This window comes from Epinephelus fuscoguttatus, linkage group LG3 (genome assembly GCF_011397635.1).
Source record: "Epinephelus fuscoguttatus linkage group LG3, E.fuscoguttatus.final_Chr_v1".
Taxonomy (NCBI): domain Eukaryota; kingdom Metazoa; phylum Chordata; class Actinopteri; order Perciformes; family Serranidae; genus Epinephelus; species Epinephelus fuscoguttatus.
Window position 1 is genome coordinate 35,442,111 of NC_064754.1, and position 16,380 is coordinate 35,458,490.

At 40.3% G+C, this 16,380-nt stretch overlaps 1 protein-coding gene across 1 annotated transcript in view; it reads right to left on the minus strand.

Moving 5' to 3' along the window:
* Positions 1-5,713: 5,713 nt before the first annotated feature.
* Positions 5,714-16,380, minus strand: part of cygb2 (cytoglobin 2) — a 40,395-nt gene continuing 29,728 nt past the window's right edge. The window contains exons 2-3 of the mRNA XM_049572777.1: positions 10,313-10,544; positions 5,714-7,158 (exon numbers count right to left, since the gene is read on the minus strand). Of these exons, the coding sequence (XP_049428734.1) occupies positions 6,994-7,158; positions 10,313-10,544 (397 nt within the window). The 3' untranslated portion in view covers positions 5,714-6,993. The remainder of the gene's footprint in view (positions 7,159-10,312; positions 10,545-16,380) is intronic.

Consider the following 16,380-nt stretch of genomic DNA (forward strand, 5'->3'; position numbering starts at 1 on the left):
CAGCGATATCTCTGATTAGTTTCAGCCCGCACATTAACAGTGTATTTGTACTTGTTGGTTGTGGTCGTGAAAACCTTGTCTGTATCATCCATCTATATATCAAATCTAATGTATTCTTTAAAAATAAAAAACCCTCAGTCAGTAACAAATTTACAAGTATAGTTTATTGATGGTCATGATTCATTTTCACCAGGTCTGCGAGGGTACAAGTCTGTGGTAGGCTGTGCAAACATGCTCAAAACACTACAAAGCCACTGCACTCTCTCCCACCAACAACGCAGTATACAATGACATATTCAGATACAGTATTCAAATACATAGAATCCTTCTCATAGATATATTTAGAAAAATATAAAGTCCTAACTTTTCAACTGATAGACAGAAACATTTCACAACAAAAACACACAGTTCCACATATGCTGTGATGCCCTTATTTGCTGAAAAAGAATGAATGTCGTGTGAAATGAGTTATTGAGTCTAATTTTGTCTTAGGATTATTGAAAATGTATATTGGAGGCGCTGCTGTAGTACACTTGGCATGCGAGGACATGCCCAACTCGCCAATTAAATGCAAGACCATGTGTGTGTGTGTGTGTGTGTGTGTGTGTGTGTGTGAGTAAAGTGATTAAGAAAGTGAGTAAGCATTATTGGGATGTGTCTGCACATAATTGTGCGTGAATGTGTGTGTGTTTATGGTGTGACGAGGAACATGCTGCATATACATGAAGAGGGACACAGAACCTGCACCTTAGCAATAGCAACAGTTCATCTCCATTTTGTGTGTGTGTGTGTGTGTGTGTGTGTATGTGTCTGTGTGTGTGTGTTTGCAGACAGATTTCCCACCACACAGTGTTTAATAAACAAGATGTCGGGGGAACTCTGCTTAACAAAAATACTCGTGAACCTCGAGGTGCTTGAGGTCTGACCTCAGAGTGACGCTGACGTCAGAAGTCGGGCAAAGAATAGGACTGGTGTGTATTTTGAAACGGATCATTTATAACTGAAAACAGCTGTACTGCCTCTACAGCTATTTGAGCCAAAGTGGAAATAGTTTACTTTGAGGTTTGTTTGACTCCTGCAAGTATTTTTATCCATTTATTGTACGACGAGTACGACTCTCTGGTTCAACTTGAAAAGGAACTTGTTTAATGGGAGCTCTTAGTGAAGTTACACTGAATGTAAATGGCCAGTTTTTACAGGTACTGAAGCCTAGAGCGGCTGTGGTTGCAATTATTGTTTTAACCCTGTTGTTATGATCACAAGTTATAATGTGTTGTTATCTCAAGAAAACACATTTTTTCATAGCATCTCCTTATCTCAAGGAAACTAAAAGGTTACCTCATGGGAACAAGATACTGACTTGAGATACTGAGATTTGTTCTTGGCTCTTCATGGCTTCCATACACAGATGTGGAATAATTTATAATGCCATTTCAGGGGAGATACTTGGAGATATTTACTATAACTCACACTGGAACCACCTTTATACTCCAATGCCCATATAAATGTAGCCCAAAAATCTGCAAAGGAAAATGTGAATTAATGCACATTTCCATCCATGGATATTTTACTGGAGTTGGGTGAATCAAGATCAAGTATTTATTTGCTAAGCCTTTTCCATTGCACTCTCATTTTGCTATTAGTGACACACAACTTTTAACATTTTTAGTTTTTCAGTTTTTATTTATGCACAAACTGAACATGTCTATAAATGCAGGAAGACATTTAATTGATGATTTAACAGTTTGGCCCAAGGCGGTGGTTCTCAAACTAGGGAAGGGCACAGAGCCATTCAGCATATCTTCATACAATAGTTTGTATGATATTCTACGAATGTCCTTAATGCAAAGTTACATCATTAACATAAAATTACAGAGGTTAGGTTTAGGCAAGTACAGTTACTGAGCTGAGATTTTGGAAATGAAACATGGTCAGGATGTACCTTAAAAGTTCATTTAAAGTCCACATAGTTCCCAACACCTGTCTCCTAGGAAAGTCCGGGGAAAAGTCCTATGTTTTGTGATTCATCCACTGCCCCAACCTGCCTCCTTACTGAACCACTTGAGATGGCCTTTTTCTTTATTTTTGTCAGTTGCATTGGTCATGTAATCACAGCTTCCAAAATATGTGGGTTATGCACGAATTACTGGCTAATCATTACGTGGGATACGTACAAATTATGGTGCATTACTTTTTGTAGGACAATGTAGGAACAGTGCATGAGCAAATAGAAGGGGAAAGCATATACTGAATTAAACTTCAGTTAAACAGACCAAGAGACATTTTGACTTTCCAAAAACAGGTATCTAACAGCATATTTATTTGGTGTGTTGCAATAATTGCAGGAATGGAGTTGTGGTTATTAGTTCCACCTGCGTTCAATAAAGAAACAAGTGTTCTCAAATGCCAGTGAGGTATTCATGATTCCTGTTAGAAAGATTTATTCAGATAATGTAGCATAAAGAACAAGATGGGCAGAGGTTTGAAGGGGGAGTTAAGAAAAAAAAAAGTAATGCTCACCAAGCAAAAACATCATTCTTATTCAAAATATGAAGCATTGCTAACCCTTGAGTTCACTGTCAATACAGCAGGAGAGTCTTGTGTTTTTGTGTTCACTAACTTTGGCAGCCTGGGTTTGACTTGCAGAAATATGCAGTCCCTGATAATGATACTTCAAGAAAATTATGCTTGGTTTCTGTAAAAAATAAAAACTTTCCCCAGAATTCGTCTTGGTTGATAAAAATCCAATCAATTTACACCTCAGGGGGGCCGTGAGTTTTTCCAGCTTCCAAAAGAAAGCTGATGGAAAAAGTTTGGAAACCTCTGAGGCACAGCGTAATGTGTAATTAATACCTTCAGGAAGTCACTTGTAACATTATATGAATGTTTGAAGGAATGAAAGACATTTTTTATGAACTATTGTTGTGAATGGCTGCCATGGTGTGGCGGGTTTAAGACCATCTGTCCAGTCATAATTGTTTTTGCTCTCAGTGACGCGGTCCTAACAGAGGCAATGGGAAGTTACAGTAGATGAATGACCAAATGAGGAGGAGAGGAGACTCATTACTTCCTCATTAATGCCAGATGCCGATGCCAAGGGTAGTCAGTTGGGAGATACAGGACGTCACTGGAGCAGATGCAAACTGGAGATTGGATCAAATGTCCATCCTAAACAGATTTGCCGTTTATGTTTGGGAATTGACCAGAGAGACTCGCAGATGGGGACAGCTAGCAGGAGCACATGCAGTCCAAATAATCTAATTACTGAAGTGTCGATGACAGGAAGATGAGGTTGAGTAAGGTAAAGAAAGTTAGTTTGACAGTATGCAGCATGTTTGACGAGTGGTGGATAATTGAATATGTCTGCGCGGCTTCCACTGTTGTCAGTTGTGAAGAAAGCATCCATTATGTTAGAACAAAGGCAGTGCAATTCATATTTGAATGTACTGGGATATCATTTCTCATGTTAGATGGGTCTTAAGTCCAAAGAGACTGGTAGACTGATAGTACCTCTAAAGCCGAAGAGTTTTCTGTAGACCTCCAGAGTGACTTTCTAAAGCCCTTAATGGAGTCTTTAATGCGGCACATCTCTCTGATGGGATTTTGAAGAGGTAAACTAACTGACAGTCCTGTAAATATTAGCACAGGGGAGGTCCTATAGCATGCTTAGTGTGTGAGTGTAAATGTGCGGTTGCTGATTGTGTCCACCCGCTGATATTTTCCATCTCACTTTTACAATGTTTGCGTGTCAGTGTTTGTGCAATGAAAGTGATAGGCAAGAAGAAACTTAAAGCATCGTTGCTAAACTTAGCAAAGAAAAAACAGCCCTCTTTAACACGTCAACAGACGGACGTGCCAATGAGTTGTAAACAAAGGCAGAAGAGTATGCACACTTGCCCACTGTACACTTATACAAACAACACCTCGGTAAAGTTAAACAAGACATTGAGAGCACGCGATGCATCAATAGAGAGAGAAAGGGGCGCAGGTCCCCTAAACATGAGGATATACTGTAGTAGGACACAAAGAGAATCTATTAACAGTCAGCAGCTCCATGGTCCCATAGCCGGGGCTTCAACAACTAACTGCCCCCTCTCAGAGCTTAAAAATCACTTCGTTTAAACATTTCTCTATCTCTTTTCTCAAAATATCATGAGGTGTATTCATATGTGCGGCTCAGCCGGAAGATGCTTCTCTCACTGCAGGTTTCCACAGAAATGAACTCTGTAAAGTCATAATCCGTAACATTTTAGTATAAATAAATGTCTCCTTCTGCAATTCCCAGTTGGCCGCTCGCTAAATCCTACCCTGAAGAGCAACTGTCCAACATAAGGTTAGCTTATATCTGTAACTACAAACAGCAGGCCTGTCAAGCTTCAATCTCAGAACCCATCAGCTATCGTCTGGGGAAGATACGGCCTCTGGGGGCAATGACATATGAGCCAAAACTTCCTCTTCTGTGGTCATTGCTTACAGTTTGATTGGCAACTTGAGACAGGTCCAGACAACATTTCTGCCAATCTCTCTAAACAGATGTCTTCATATGAATGCAGATAAATCAGGGGAAAAAAAACAATAAAAAACTAAATCATCATCAGATAATAGTCGATGGGTTCCAAGATTATATTTCAGCTAATGCCCTCTGCCTTTTTTGCTCTGCACATGGACTGTTAAAGGACAACTTCGGTATTTTTTAACCTGGGCTCTATATCCCCATGTGTATGTGTGCGTACGATTCATGGGTACCACTCGTTCTAAAATTGGTTCAGTATTGAGCCGCGAAACGAGCTAAAACGGTAATGGGGGCAAATGCGTCCCGTATAAAAGTGCTTTTTTCGCCACTGACCGGTTCAGATCGCCAGTGCTATCTCTGTAAATATCATATGGTAGCGACCCTGGGGCAGTGGTGAGTGTGAATGAGTGGAGTCAGCTGTCAGTCAGTGTTGGAGCAGAAAGGCGGAAGTTGTCCCCGCTTGGTAATGTAAATGAGTATGTGTGTGAAGTGTGTGTTACACTAGAAGAGTCAGAGGACGGAGTCTTTTACGTGCTACCCCCTGGAGTGTTACCGGAGTTTTTGGAGTGCTCAAATAAATGGACCTTTTTCCCGAACGCAAGAACAGGATGTCGCGCAACACCCTGTACAACTTTCATAGGCTGCCTTTGTCGGACGGCGAGATGCTGAAGTTGTGGCTAGTTGTGCTACAAATGGATGCTAACACTCCTGTCCAGACACTGCGCCTTGCAGACCATCAGGTCTGCAGTGCTCACTTCTCCCAAGATGACTACTGCCAGCTGAAGAGGAGAAGACATCCAATCCGAAACACCTCTTCCTCAAGAAAACGGCTGTCCCACAAGTTAGCATGCTATTTACAGAGATAGCACTGGTGATCTGAACCGGTCAGTGGCGAAAAAACACACACTTCACACACACATACTCATTTACAGTACCGAGCAGGGACACCTTCCGCCTTTCTGCTCCAACACTGACTGACAGCTGACTCCACTCATTCACCCTCACCACTGCCCTAGGGCCGCTACCATATGCTATTTACAGAGATAGCACTGGTGATCTGAACCGGTCAGTGGCGAAAAAAAAGCACTTTTATACGGGATGCATTTGCCCCCATTACTGTTTTAGCTCGTTTCGCGGCTCAATACTGAACCAATTTTAGAACGAGTGGTACCCATGAATCACACGCAGACATACACATGGGGAAATAGAGCCTAGGTTGAAAAATACCGAAGTTGTCCTTTAACCTGCAGGCAACCAAAGTCCACGCAAACGTGACTGATCAATACATACTCGGGCCACTAACAGAAACCAGAATGCTTATAATACCAAAATTTTGCCTGTAAAATGTATTGTATTGCCTACAGATTCTGCATACATGCAGGTATCTGTTTATAAAGATTAGCCAAACATTGGATTTCTCAACATGCTAAAGCAGTGTGCTGTAGTGAGATTAATATATGGTATTCAAGAGTTTGAAGACTGTTGTTTTTCCAATCAAAAACACCAAAAATGTAGAGTACAGTTACATTAATAATGTGTTTGTCTGTTCTAATCTTAGCTGCAAATGTTAGCATGTTCGGCTAACTAGCTTATTACACATGGTAGTAGCTTTCTCCAGTGCCTTTTCATTTTCCTTTTACCACAATGCCATAATACAGTATATTTCTTCACACTTTTCTTCTGTTGTAGAATAATGTTTGAACCACTGTATATAGCCATGCCCCAAAACAAGAACAATACTGCTCCTTTGTTTCTATGTGTCCTTCATGTTTCATGGTTAAGATACTGTGTTTTTAATTAGCACATGTAGCTTTAGCCTTTTAGCGTAACACCAGGTAGCTGTTATGTAGCCTTCAGGTGCATATTTAAGACCCTTTAACATGATTTTTGTTACTACAAGTTGGTTAGTATTAGCATAATGAAGTAAGCTAACATTAATTAGCTAGCTAGCGATAGAGGATAAAATCTCCTGGAAACAAGAATGGGTGGCAAAAGTTAGCAAGAATTTTGAGAGGTAATCTGACAACACTGTCATTGTAAACTGCGTTTGTGACGAGACTGAAAAGCTTGACAGGCCTGCTGACAGTAACTAAGGGGGGTAGGGCTTAGCGAAGGGTCATGTTGTATGCTTTTGGCAGAAACAGTCATTTGTTTGGAATACAGTAGAAGAGCTGGATAGTTGGCATTAGCAGTGATAGCTACATGGTTCAAAACACAGACCAAAGTGTCACTTATACTGGGTAAAACTTCATTAGAACAAATGTAAAAATGTGTTCTGGCTATATTTTTTGGTGTCCAAGTGATCTCTGGAAACTGCAATGTAAACACCACAGCAATGAAGGCTTAGCACCCAAAACGTCACCAAAATAAAGTACAGAGTTGCACGGATTACCACGTTAATCTCATCCATGTCTGTGAAACCATCCTCACAGAACTCTTTGCAAGTGAAACTTTTTTTACCCCCTCTTCCTCCAAACTGTTCACACGGCTGAGCTGGAGACCTGGAGCCAGCCCACCTCTGTGTAGGCTCCTGTCACATGCCAGTACACCGCCCCCATCAGTTTGGTCCACACCATCTGCACCTCTGCTGTGAAGAATTCTGGGAAATCTTCAGCCAACACCTCCAGCATCACACCGCTCAGGATCTGGGAGGGAGGGGGTTGAGAGAGAAACTTCATTAACACAGGGGGGAAAAAAAGAGGAAGAGACATAAAGAATGGGAATATCTGGCTATCAAGATAATGGCAGCTGGAAGGGAGACAGTAATGTAAAGTGAGAGCAGAGCGGTGGGAATAAAAAAAAAATCTAATTCGCAGAAAAGTGAGCGAGGCAGGTGAGAATTGAAAAAATAAAGCATGAAAGTGGTGGGTGGACAGGCAATACAAAGGAAATGAAAATGACAGAGTAGAAAGGACAACACAGGTGGGGAGTGGAAAAGTACTGAAGGACAGCAAAAATAAAGAGCGAAATGTACATTTACATTTGGTAAATGAGCAGTGGCGTTGGAGACAGAACTGGGGACGTGTGGAAATGGTCTGACAATTGAGAGAAGAGAGTAAATTGAATTTTGGCAACAATGTTCTTAACATAAGGTCAGTTTACTCAGTGTGTCTGAGGCTTTTGGCCACATCTCATGGCCTTCCTTGGGTTAAGTCAATTTTATTTGAACAGTACATTTCATACTCAGGTAAACACAATGTGCTTTACAGTTAAACAGAAAACACTTAAACCATGAGATATAAAACGTGAAAAATACCTCACATAAATAAAATAACTGGTCAGCAAACCAAAGAGTGCGCACACTCACAATTAGTTAGCACCTACAGACAACAGGCACACAGGCACACACATACGCAAACACACACACAAACTAATTACCATATGCCTTACAGAAAAGCAAAGGTTGTGAAGGTTGAGGTAACTGTGCAGTTGTTTGTAGTCAAGTTTTTCAAGGATTTTACTAATAAGGAAGGTTGGAGATCGGCCTATTGTTGCAAGTCATGGATGGGTCCTGATTGCTTCTTCCATAGTGGATGAAGTTGCCACTTTTTAGGCTCTTCATGGCCTGACTCCAGATTACATTTCAGATCTGTTTGTCCCTTATGAACCTCTGGCAGAGGTCTTCTGCTTGTCCCAGAGTCCAGACTTAAGACCAAAGAGGACAGAGCTTTTGCCACCAGGGTTCCGAGGCTCTGGAGTGACCTGTCTGAGGATATAAGGCTGTCTGAGTTACTCGCTTCGTTTTAGTCTCTCCTAAAAACACACTTCTGTCGGAAAACATATCCTGACTTTATCTGAGCTGTCTGTTTATTTCATTACCATCTTATTGATGTTATTTCCCATTTATTATCTTGATTTTAGCTTTGGCCTTCTTTTTTAATCTCTTAATAGATGACATTTTATGACATGTTAATAGTTTTATTCTCCATGGTGTAACCCCAGATTCACTGAGTATCTAGGCATAGTTATAGCTGTCACTATTTATGTGTGTTTTCAGTTATTGAAAAAGGATGTACTGTTTAGTTTTAACAGCTGCAACATCCCCTATACAACCACCTGTTATCATGTCAACAACATACCATACTTAGGTTGATAACAACCATCTCCATGGCAACTGAGCATCTACACGTGCTAAGAAAGGCTATGAGATGCAGCTGAAAGCTGCAGAAATGCCTATAGGTTGTACTTTGTATTCAAAATTCAACTATTTTGAAGCATTAAGCTTAATGAATGACGTTCAGAAACTGCTGCAGACTTTATGCATGTCATGAGGATACAGTTAAATTTATTATTTACATTATTTATGATCTTTATCATTATTTATATATTTTACTTCTTAAAATCCAAAAGATATTCAACTTCATAATGACATAAAATAAAAAAGACCTCACATTTGAGAAGCTTTAAACAGCCTAAATGTTTGGCATTTTTCATGATAAACCACTTGAAATGATTCACTAATGTGTCATGTCACCACAAAAATATTAAATGTCAACCTAGGAGGTTCACTCTTGTATATGTGGTTAAGAGCAAAGGGAATACACAGTGGGGGTAATCAATTTGATTATTTATCCACAAAGTGATCAATTAAACCTTAAAACACATTCTAAAGGCAGTCGGAAGCCAGTGGAGGGATGCTGAAATGGAGGTAATGTGTCCTCTTCACAGCTGCCTTTATGAACCAACTGCAGATGACATTCAAAGACTCGAATGGAGGAAGCATATGCTTCCCCTCTTCAGTCAGATGAAGAGGGAATCGTATTTAACAATCATAGAGTTTCACATTGAAAACTATGCAACCATATGGTAGACATTAAAGGTAAACTGGATTTAAACATTTTTTATGACACATATTCTGATTCCGTCTTTTTCTGCCTTCGCAGGTAGTCAACATGGATAGCTCTGGCCATGAAATAAAACATTAATAACTTTGCTTATTTACTTTTTTGCATGTCGTTACCACTTGGGCTGCTCCATTGTTCTTTGTAGATTTCTGAGTATTCAATTGTATACCTGAAGAGTAACTTATATTAAAATCTTGTGCTTGCTGACCTCCAGTGGTTGTGAGTCAGTGCACAGTGTCATCACTGTTGCTGGTCTTACAGCTGTTAACGGAGCACACTTCTGACCACACCCTGTATCACTGATGTGGTGCAATAGACTTAGCACTTTTCACCCTGATATTACTGTAAGTTTAAATAGGTAAGGTAATTTCCTGAATCATTTATTGAATTTACGTCATATGGACATCTGTGATTGAGAAAACCCATGGAGGCTGGGGTTGAAATATGTGGTCTGCCCCAAAAAAGTCTGCATACACTCTATTTGAAGTATCATTTTTAGACTTGGTATAGAACAAGACATCATCAGCTTCATTACAGCTTGATGTACTTTTGTCCACAAGTGCAAACAGGTAATAGCTGCATATGAGACATAAAAAACAGATAAGCGCAAAACAGGAATGCCATTTTTTGGCCTGAGTAAATTTAAATGGGCAGAGGATTCACCTGTGGGATTAGATTGCTAATGAAAACATTTCTTTGGGGTGTTAATGGGATGCTTTGATAATTCAAGGGGCTGCTGAAGCAAGAAAATACCTCCGCTGTGCCACTTACCCAGGAAATAGAGCACTCAACAATCATCTTTCAGGACACAGCCTTTTTTGTTTTGTGGGTACATAAATCAAAACTATAGAGCAACACATCTCCTAGCAATGAAACAACACCCCTGTGGCAATGAATCTTATCGGATTGTTGAAAGCAATTCTGGGAAGTATAGGAAAGTACTCATTGAAGTTACCTTGAAGTACATGGGTTCCACCTTGTGTTTAATAGCATGGGCCTTTCCCACCAGGGCCAGCACTGCTGATACCTTCTCTGGGTCATGGAGGTTCTCCACCACAGTATTGATGGCATTCATCACCCTGCGGGCATGGTGTCGAAGCTGGCTGCTTCGCTCCATCTCCTCTGGATCGTCCATGTCCTGGAACTGGCTGAAGTACTGTTTGGCCGATGGGAAGTTGACAAAGAACCTAAAGAGGCAAATACATTTAAGATAACTGTAAAGAAATCTAAAAACAAAACAATAAAAGGAAATTAGATATTTCATAGTCACATTAGCATCATAACTATGGATGGCAATGTTGGTTGCCCAACCACTTCGGTCTAGGCTAAAATATTTTCAACAAATATTGGATGCATTGGATGGAACTTTGTACCGATTCCTGGTTCCCAGAGGATCATTCCTGAGGAGTTTGGGTATCCCTTTAGCTTTTTCTCTATCACCATGAGGTTGACATTTGTGTTTTTTGAGAGAAATGTCCTGCTCTCACCAACTTCGGTACATGCATTCCTGTTCTCATCAGGATAGATTTTAAGAACTGACCTCCTGACTTTTATCTAGCGCTATCATTGGATCAAAACTTAAAGACCAGTGTGGAGGATTAGTGGCTCTAGGTGTGAGGTTGCAGATAGGTTACCAACTCAAGCTTCTCTCTTCTCCAAGCATGTAGAACTATGCTGGCCAAAGCAAAAATGCAAATAGACCTATCTTGAGCCAATGTCAGGTTTGTCTGTTCTGAGCTACTGTAAAACATCATGGCAAACTTCCTGGGAAGTCCCACTGACCCACTCCGTATGTAGACATAAACAGCTAATTCTTAGGTAACAAAAACACAATGATTGCTATTTTCAGGCGATAATAAAGTAATGAAAACAAATTTATGGACATTCCCATCAGCCCCAGCTGTACTTTGAGATTAGCGCTAATAAGCAGATGTAGCAAGCTAGATGGTGGCACTTGCAGTCACAGCAGCGGCTCAGCTCTCTGTGTAATTTCATTGTACATTTTGTGTAATGACAATAAAGATTCATTCTTTCATTCATTCATTCAAGCTAACATGCTACGATAACATAAGGCATTTCCCGACCAAATACTTCTGGGGACTATCTGAGAGGAACTTCCTGCTGGGGAGCTCACCCAAGAGCTACATCTCTCAAGGGCTTTCTTTCTTGTTGCATTCACACCACCATTGAGAGCAATGAAGTAATGTACTGTAAGTCAGCTGGTGGTTGGTATAGCAACGCCACTTTGGCTTTGGCTTGTATTTCCACTGTCACATATATGCTATGAGTTTTCTTCCATTTTTTTCATTACAAGCTGTTATTTGTTTTGTGTTGTCTGTTGTTTACTCGGCTAACAGGGTTTTTTTTGTTTGGTTGGTTGGTTTTTTAAATAGCAATGGCCTGTGCTGCATTGGCTATGTTCAACCAGTCACAATTATGACGTCTGGACCAATCATGATACTTTATGTTACATATGATTCCAGGAGCTAAAACAAAATCTCTTATAACAGCTTTCAGAGAACTGCAAATGGTTCTTGGTTCTTACAATGTGGACACAACAAAAGTATTTTGTATTTTTTTTAAATACACTTGCGTTTTCATAGGAACTCTTAAGGTTCTGCACGTTAGATGCATACAGTCTTTTTCAAAATAAACCTAGAATGTTTGTAAAACGCTGTGTATTTACATTCATTTCATTGTGCAACAAACACGGTTAGGTTTAGACAACAAAAGCATGTGGTTAGGTTTAGCAAGAAAAACACAATGGTGTGGCTCTGCATTCATACGGGAAATGAACACTGGCCTCCTGGGCAAAAGTCCAGTGATGTTGGACCTATCCATCACCCCTCCTCTCACAGCCTGCATTCTGCTCCCCTGCTCTCCCAGTGTTTTTCCACTCTACCTGCCAGCCACTCCCACCTGATCACCCCACTGCTCTCACCTGCCTTCACAGCTGCAGCTCATCAGCCAGTCAGCACGGTATTTAAGCCTCTCCAGCACACACACTCTTTGCCAGATTGTTCTTCACCCACATGCAAGACTTTCTGTTACCTGAATATCTTCATCAGCTCAAGTTCCTGTTTACTCTGTGTTTAAATAAAGGTCAATGTGCCTGTGTGCTGCATCTGGGTCCAACACATACATATTACACCTCCTGCCACCCTATATGGACTTTACAGGAACTATGTTGTTGTCCGCAGAGGTTTCAAACTGACACTGTCCGGTTGTGTTATTAACTTAGGCCACCCGATGGTGTATCAAGGATGCCTGTTTTCTGTCAATGTCTGACTTGCAGGCTGTATTTGACGACTTGAACGGGTCGGACCATGTTAAAAGCAACACAAATGGCTATTTGGGCCACACAACTTTTTCTTCTCTTTGTTTGCTCTAACAACCAAGGTGATGGAGATGCAGGACAGGAAATGTATACTAGCGTTCAGTTCTTGTCAGTAACCTTCCACATGTGCTGTATTTAAACAGTGCCACACCGTGGTATAGCTCTCCAGGCCATTAATTATGAAACAAAACAAAAAAAGGCATCATTACAATAGCAAGACAAATCATTTGATGTTGTCTGTGAACACCAGTGAGGTAGGAGGACAAGATGCTGTTGAGGAGGAACAATTCAAGTAACAACAGAAGTGAGGACAATATTTTTTGGATGATACACAGTATGGCTTGTCTTCTTCTTGCCTTAACATTTGGCCTCATTTATCAACACTGTCTGCACATAAATCAATACACTCTACTTTTAAACTGAAAGTTAGGATTTAGCAATATAACTCTCATAACCTCATAAATTTGCAAGTCACAGATAACATCAAATCCAAGGTATGAATCAATTGGCCTGACAGTCTGGCTTATGAGAGGGCCCAGGATGATGGTACATTATAATGCAATATGGCTCGCCACACCGGACACACTGAGATGCTGAGCACACAGCCACCTATTGACTGGTGGCTGCATCTATTGTCTGATTCTCCAGAAATGACAGATAAAAAGAAAAACATACTTTTTTTCAGACAATTAAAAGAAAAGTTGAAATGCATGGCAAGATTCACTTAAATAAACACAAACATATTTTGCACTGCAGCAGCCTGCTCATCCTCTAATGTTAATGTAAGTGCCTCCTTTGAGATGGTATTTACTGCACAACAACACCTATGGTCACAGAGAATGAAAGCCTACAGACTTTGGTTGATCCTCTGACTTCCTCCCTAACACCATTAAGGGTGACCCTTTTGGCCTTTAGTAAAACATCCTGACAACCACTGTATGTACTGCCATTTAGTGAAATTATCCATGGTTCCCAGAGGATGAACCCCATTGACTTTGACGTTCCTCTGACTTTTCTGTAGCACTACCAGCAGGTCAAAGTATTCTCTTATCCTTCGAAATATCTCAGCATCTACGACATGGATTGGCACAAAATTTTCATTTTTTAACACTGATGGTCCCCAGAGGATGAATCCTAATAACAATAGTGACCCACTGATTTTTTCTCTGGCACCAGCATGTGGCTCACATTTTTGGTTTTGAGAGAAATATTTCAACAACTATTGAATAGATTGACCTGATAGTTTTTACAGACATTCATGTTCCCCTCAGGATGAATTGTCACGTTCTTCTGGCTTTTCATCTATCATCAGCATCGGTTCAGTCAAAGTTGTCTAGTACTCTGGTTTTTAACTCAATATCTGCAAAGCATATGACACTCCCATCATCCTCAGCTGTACTTAGTATGCATGTGTTTATTGCTATCAACAAATGTTCATATGCTGACACACTAAACAGCTGTATAAGCTCTAAGCTCAAAGCATGCTGTGCCTTTGTATAGTGTAGCAGAGCTGCTAATGTGGCTGTGGACTCTTGTTTCTGAAAGGCTCTGGTTGGTTGAGCAGGGAATCTAAACTGCAGCTAAGGTATATTAGCCATGGTTGGATGCTGATGCCTTAACTAAGGCCACCAAACAAAATACTCCTTCTTCTATTGATGATCATATTATGCCACCAATATAACACAATTCAAATAATAGTTTCTCTATGGTTTTTGTTTGCCTTTTCTTTCTCTGGTTTGCAGTGAAGACAGGCTAAAAAAATGAGTGGAGGACTTGTGAGCAGAGGGAAAATGCTCCTGCTGTGTGTAATTTTCAGTTTTGTATTGCTTTTTGTAGGAATTTTACACAGAATCTAAGAAGAAAGACAAGATCTACAATCCTGAATACCGATTAGAGAGGGCATGGAGCATTACAACTACAAGCACATTACACGAACAAAAAAGACATATTCGCTTAAGCTTGTTGTTACAATTCATTCCTGAATTGTTGTTGGCCATAAATCCAAGAAGACAGCTATGACATCTATTCAGCTTAACTGCAACAAATCCCATCAGAGGAGCATAATAAAGCCAGTGGAAATCCATCATAACGAGAACTATGTATGCATCGCAACATTTGACCAAAGCCTCTGGGCGCTCATGCTTGAAAAGTAGGAATTTACCCAAGAAACAAAGGGCCCGAGGCTGTAAAGTCATTCTCTTTGCAATTTCATAACACTCATTATCAAAACACGACCATCAGTCAGCCTGCAAATGATATCCCGAGGACTTTAAATGCACAAATGTCATAAATTCTTATCAATCCCTTGTGATTTTCTATATTAGTGAGTATGTTTTTTACTAAAATGCAATTCAAACACACACACACACGCTTTTTCATGTCCGTAAAGTGTGTAATCCACCTCTGCACCATCAGTGTGACAGGAAGTGCCTGGCAGAATCCTCAACAGTGCAGTAGTGCTGATGAGGCCCTGATAGTTAAGATTCAGTGTAATTGGATGCAGGTGTGCTGAGAGTGGTGTTTAATTTTCGAGCATGTCTGGTGCTGTTTATGCCAGTGGATCAACCTGAAAAACACCCACTGGTGGCACAGTTTTAAGCAGATTTAAAAGCCGTATATTTTTTCCTCTCCAGAATGTCCTACTCATGTATAAATACAGTTACTTTACTGAAATTTACTGAGAGGTACAGGATGATTGTTTGCCTTCTTGCACAAATCTAATCAAACCAAGATTTAATCAGTGACTACGTTTACATGCACGCTAATATTCCACTGTAATTACGGATATGACAATATTCTGAATTTGATAGGGTCCATGTAAACAGCATATTTTGTTTGGTTATTTTGAAGTAGGCTTTTTTGAAATGGAGCATTTTCCGATGTGGGATAAGCCGCCATTATCAAGTTTCAGGAGCATTCTTTGGGCATGTATACAGCGCATTTGGATTATGTGCCTTGCCCGTTTACAGTCAGCTCTGTGCATTGTCATGGATGCATTATACACAAACCAATTAACCAACAGTTTGCAAAGCCAAGGTAGAGACGCATGCCCAACAGAAAAGCCCACATTTGTGGTTGGAAGAAAAAACACACCTACGTTTAAACATTAAGAGAGACTTAGATATAAACAGGTGTTTGGATATGTGCAAATATTGCAACACCAACCTTTTCAAGAAGGTGGTTGAAGGAATGAAAGAGGGAGGCTGTGTTTGCACATGTCGAACAAGTCCGCCATTGGTGGAAAACTTTGATGCATTAGTAGTAAAATGGCACAAGTGACTCCAGCTGTTCCATCCTTCTACATTTTGAGGTAACAAACAACATTTTAAGGCATATCATTCTAAGTATGCACAGTTGCATGTACACAGGAATATTAGTATGATAATAATTTTCCTTAGCCAAATAAACAGCTTAAAGCAACCCTTAACTTTCTGGAAATTTTACACTTTTCTTTGTTTAGGTTAAAATGTTATTAATAAGCTGATGGCACACTGAAATGTAAGTGAATTCCACCAGAGATGAAAACTCATCATTATACCATTCCCATAGGGTTCTAAGAAAACCCTGACCAATCATTGCATTCGCACCAAATGCAATGATTGGTCGGAGTTTTCTCCTGTCCTGTCTGTCTTCCCCACGTGGAGGCCTCCGACAGACGTAACTACTCGCGTAACATCCCCCCCACA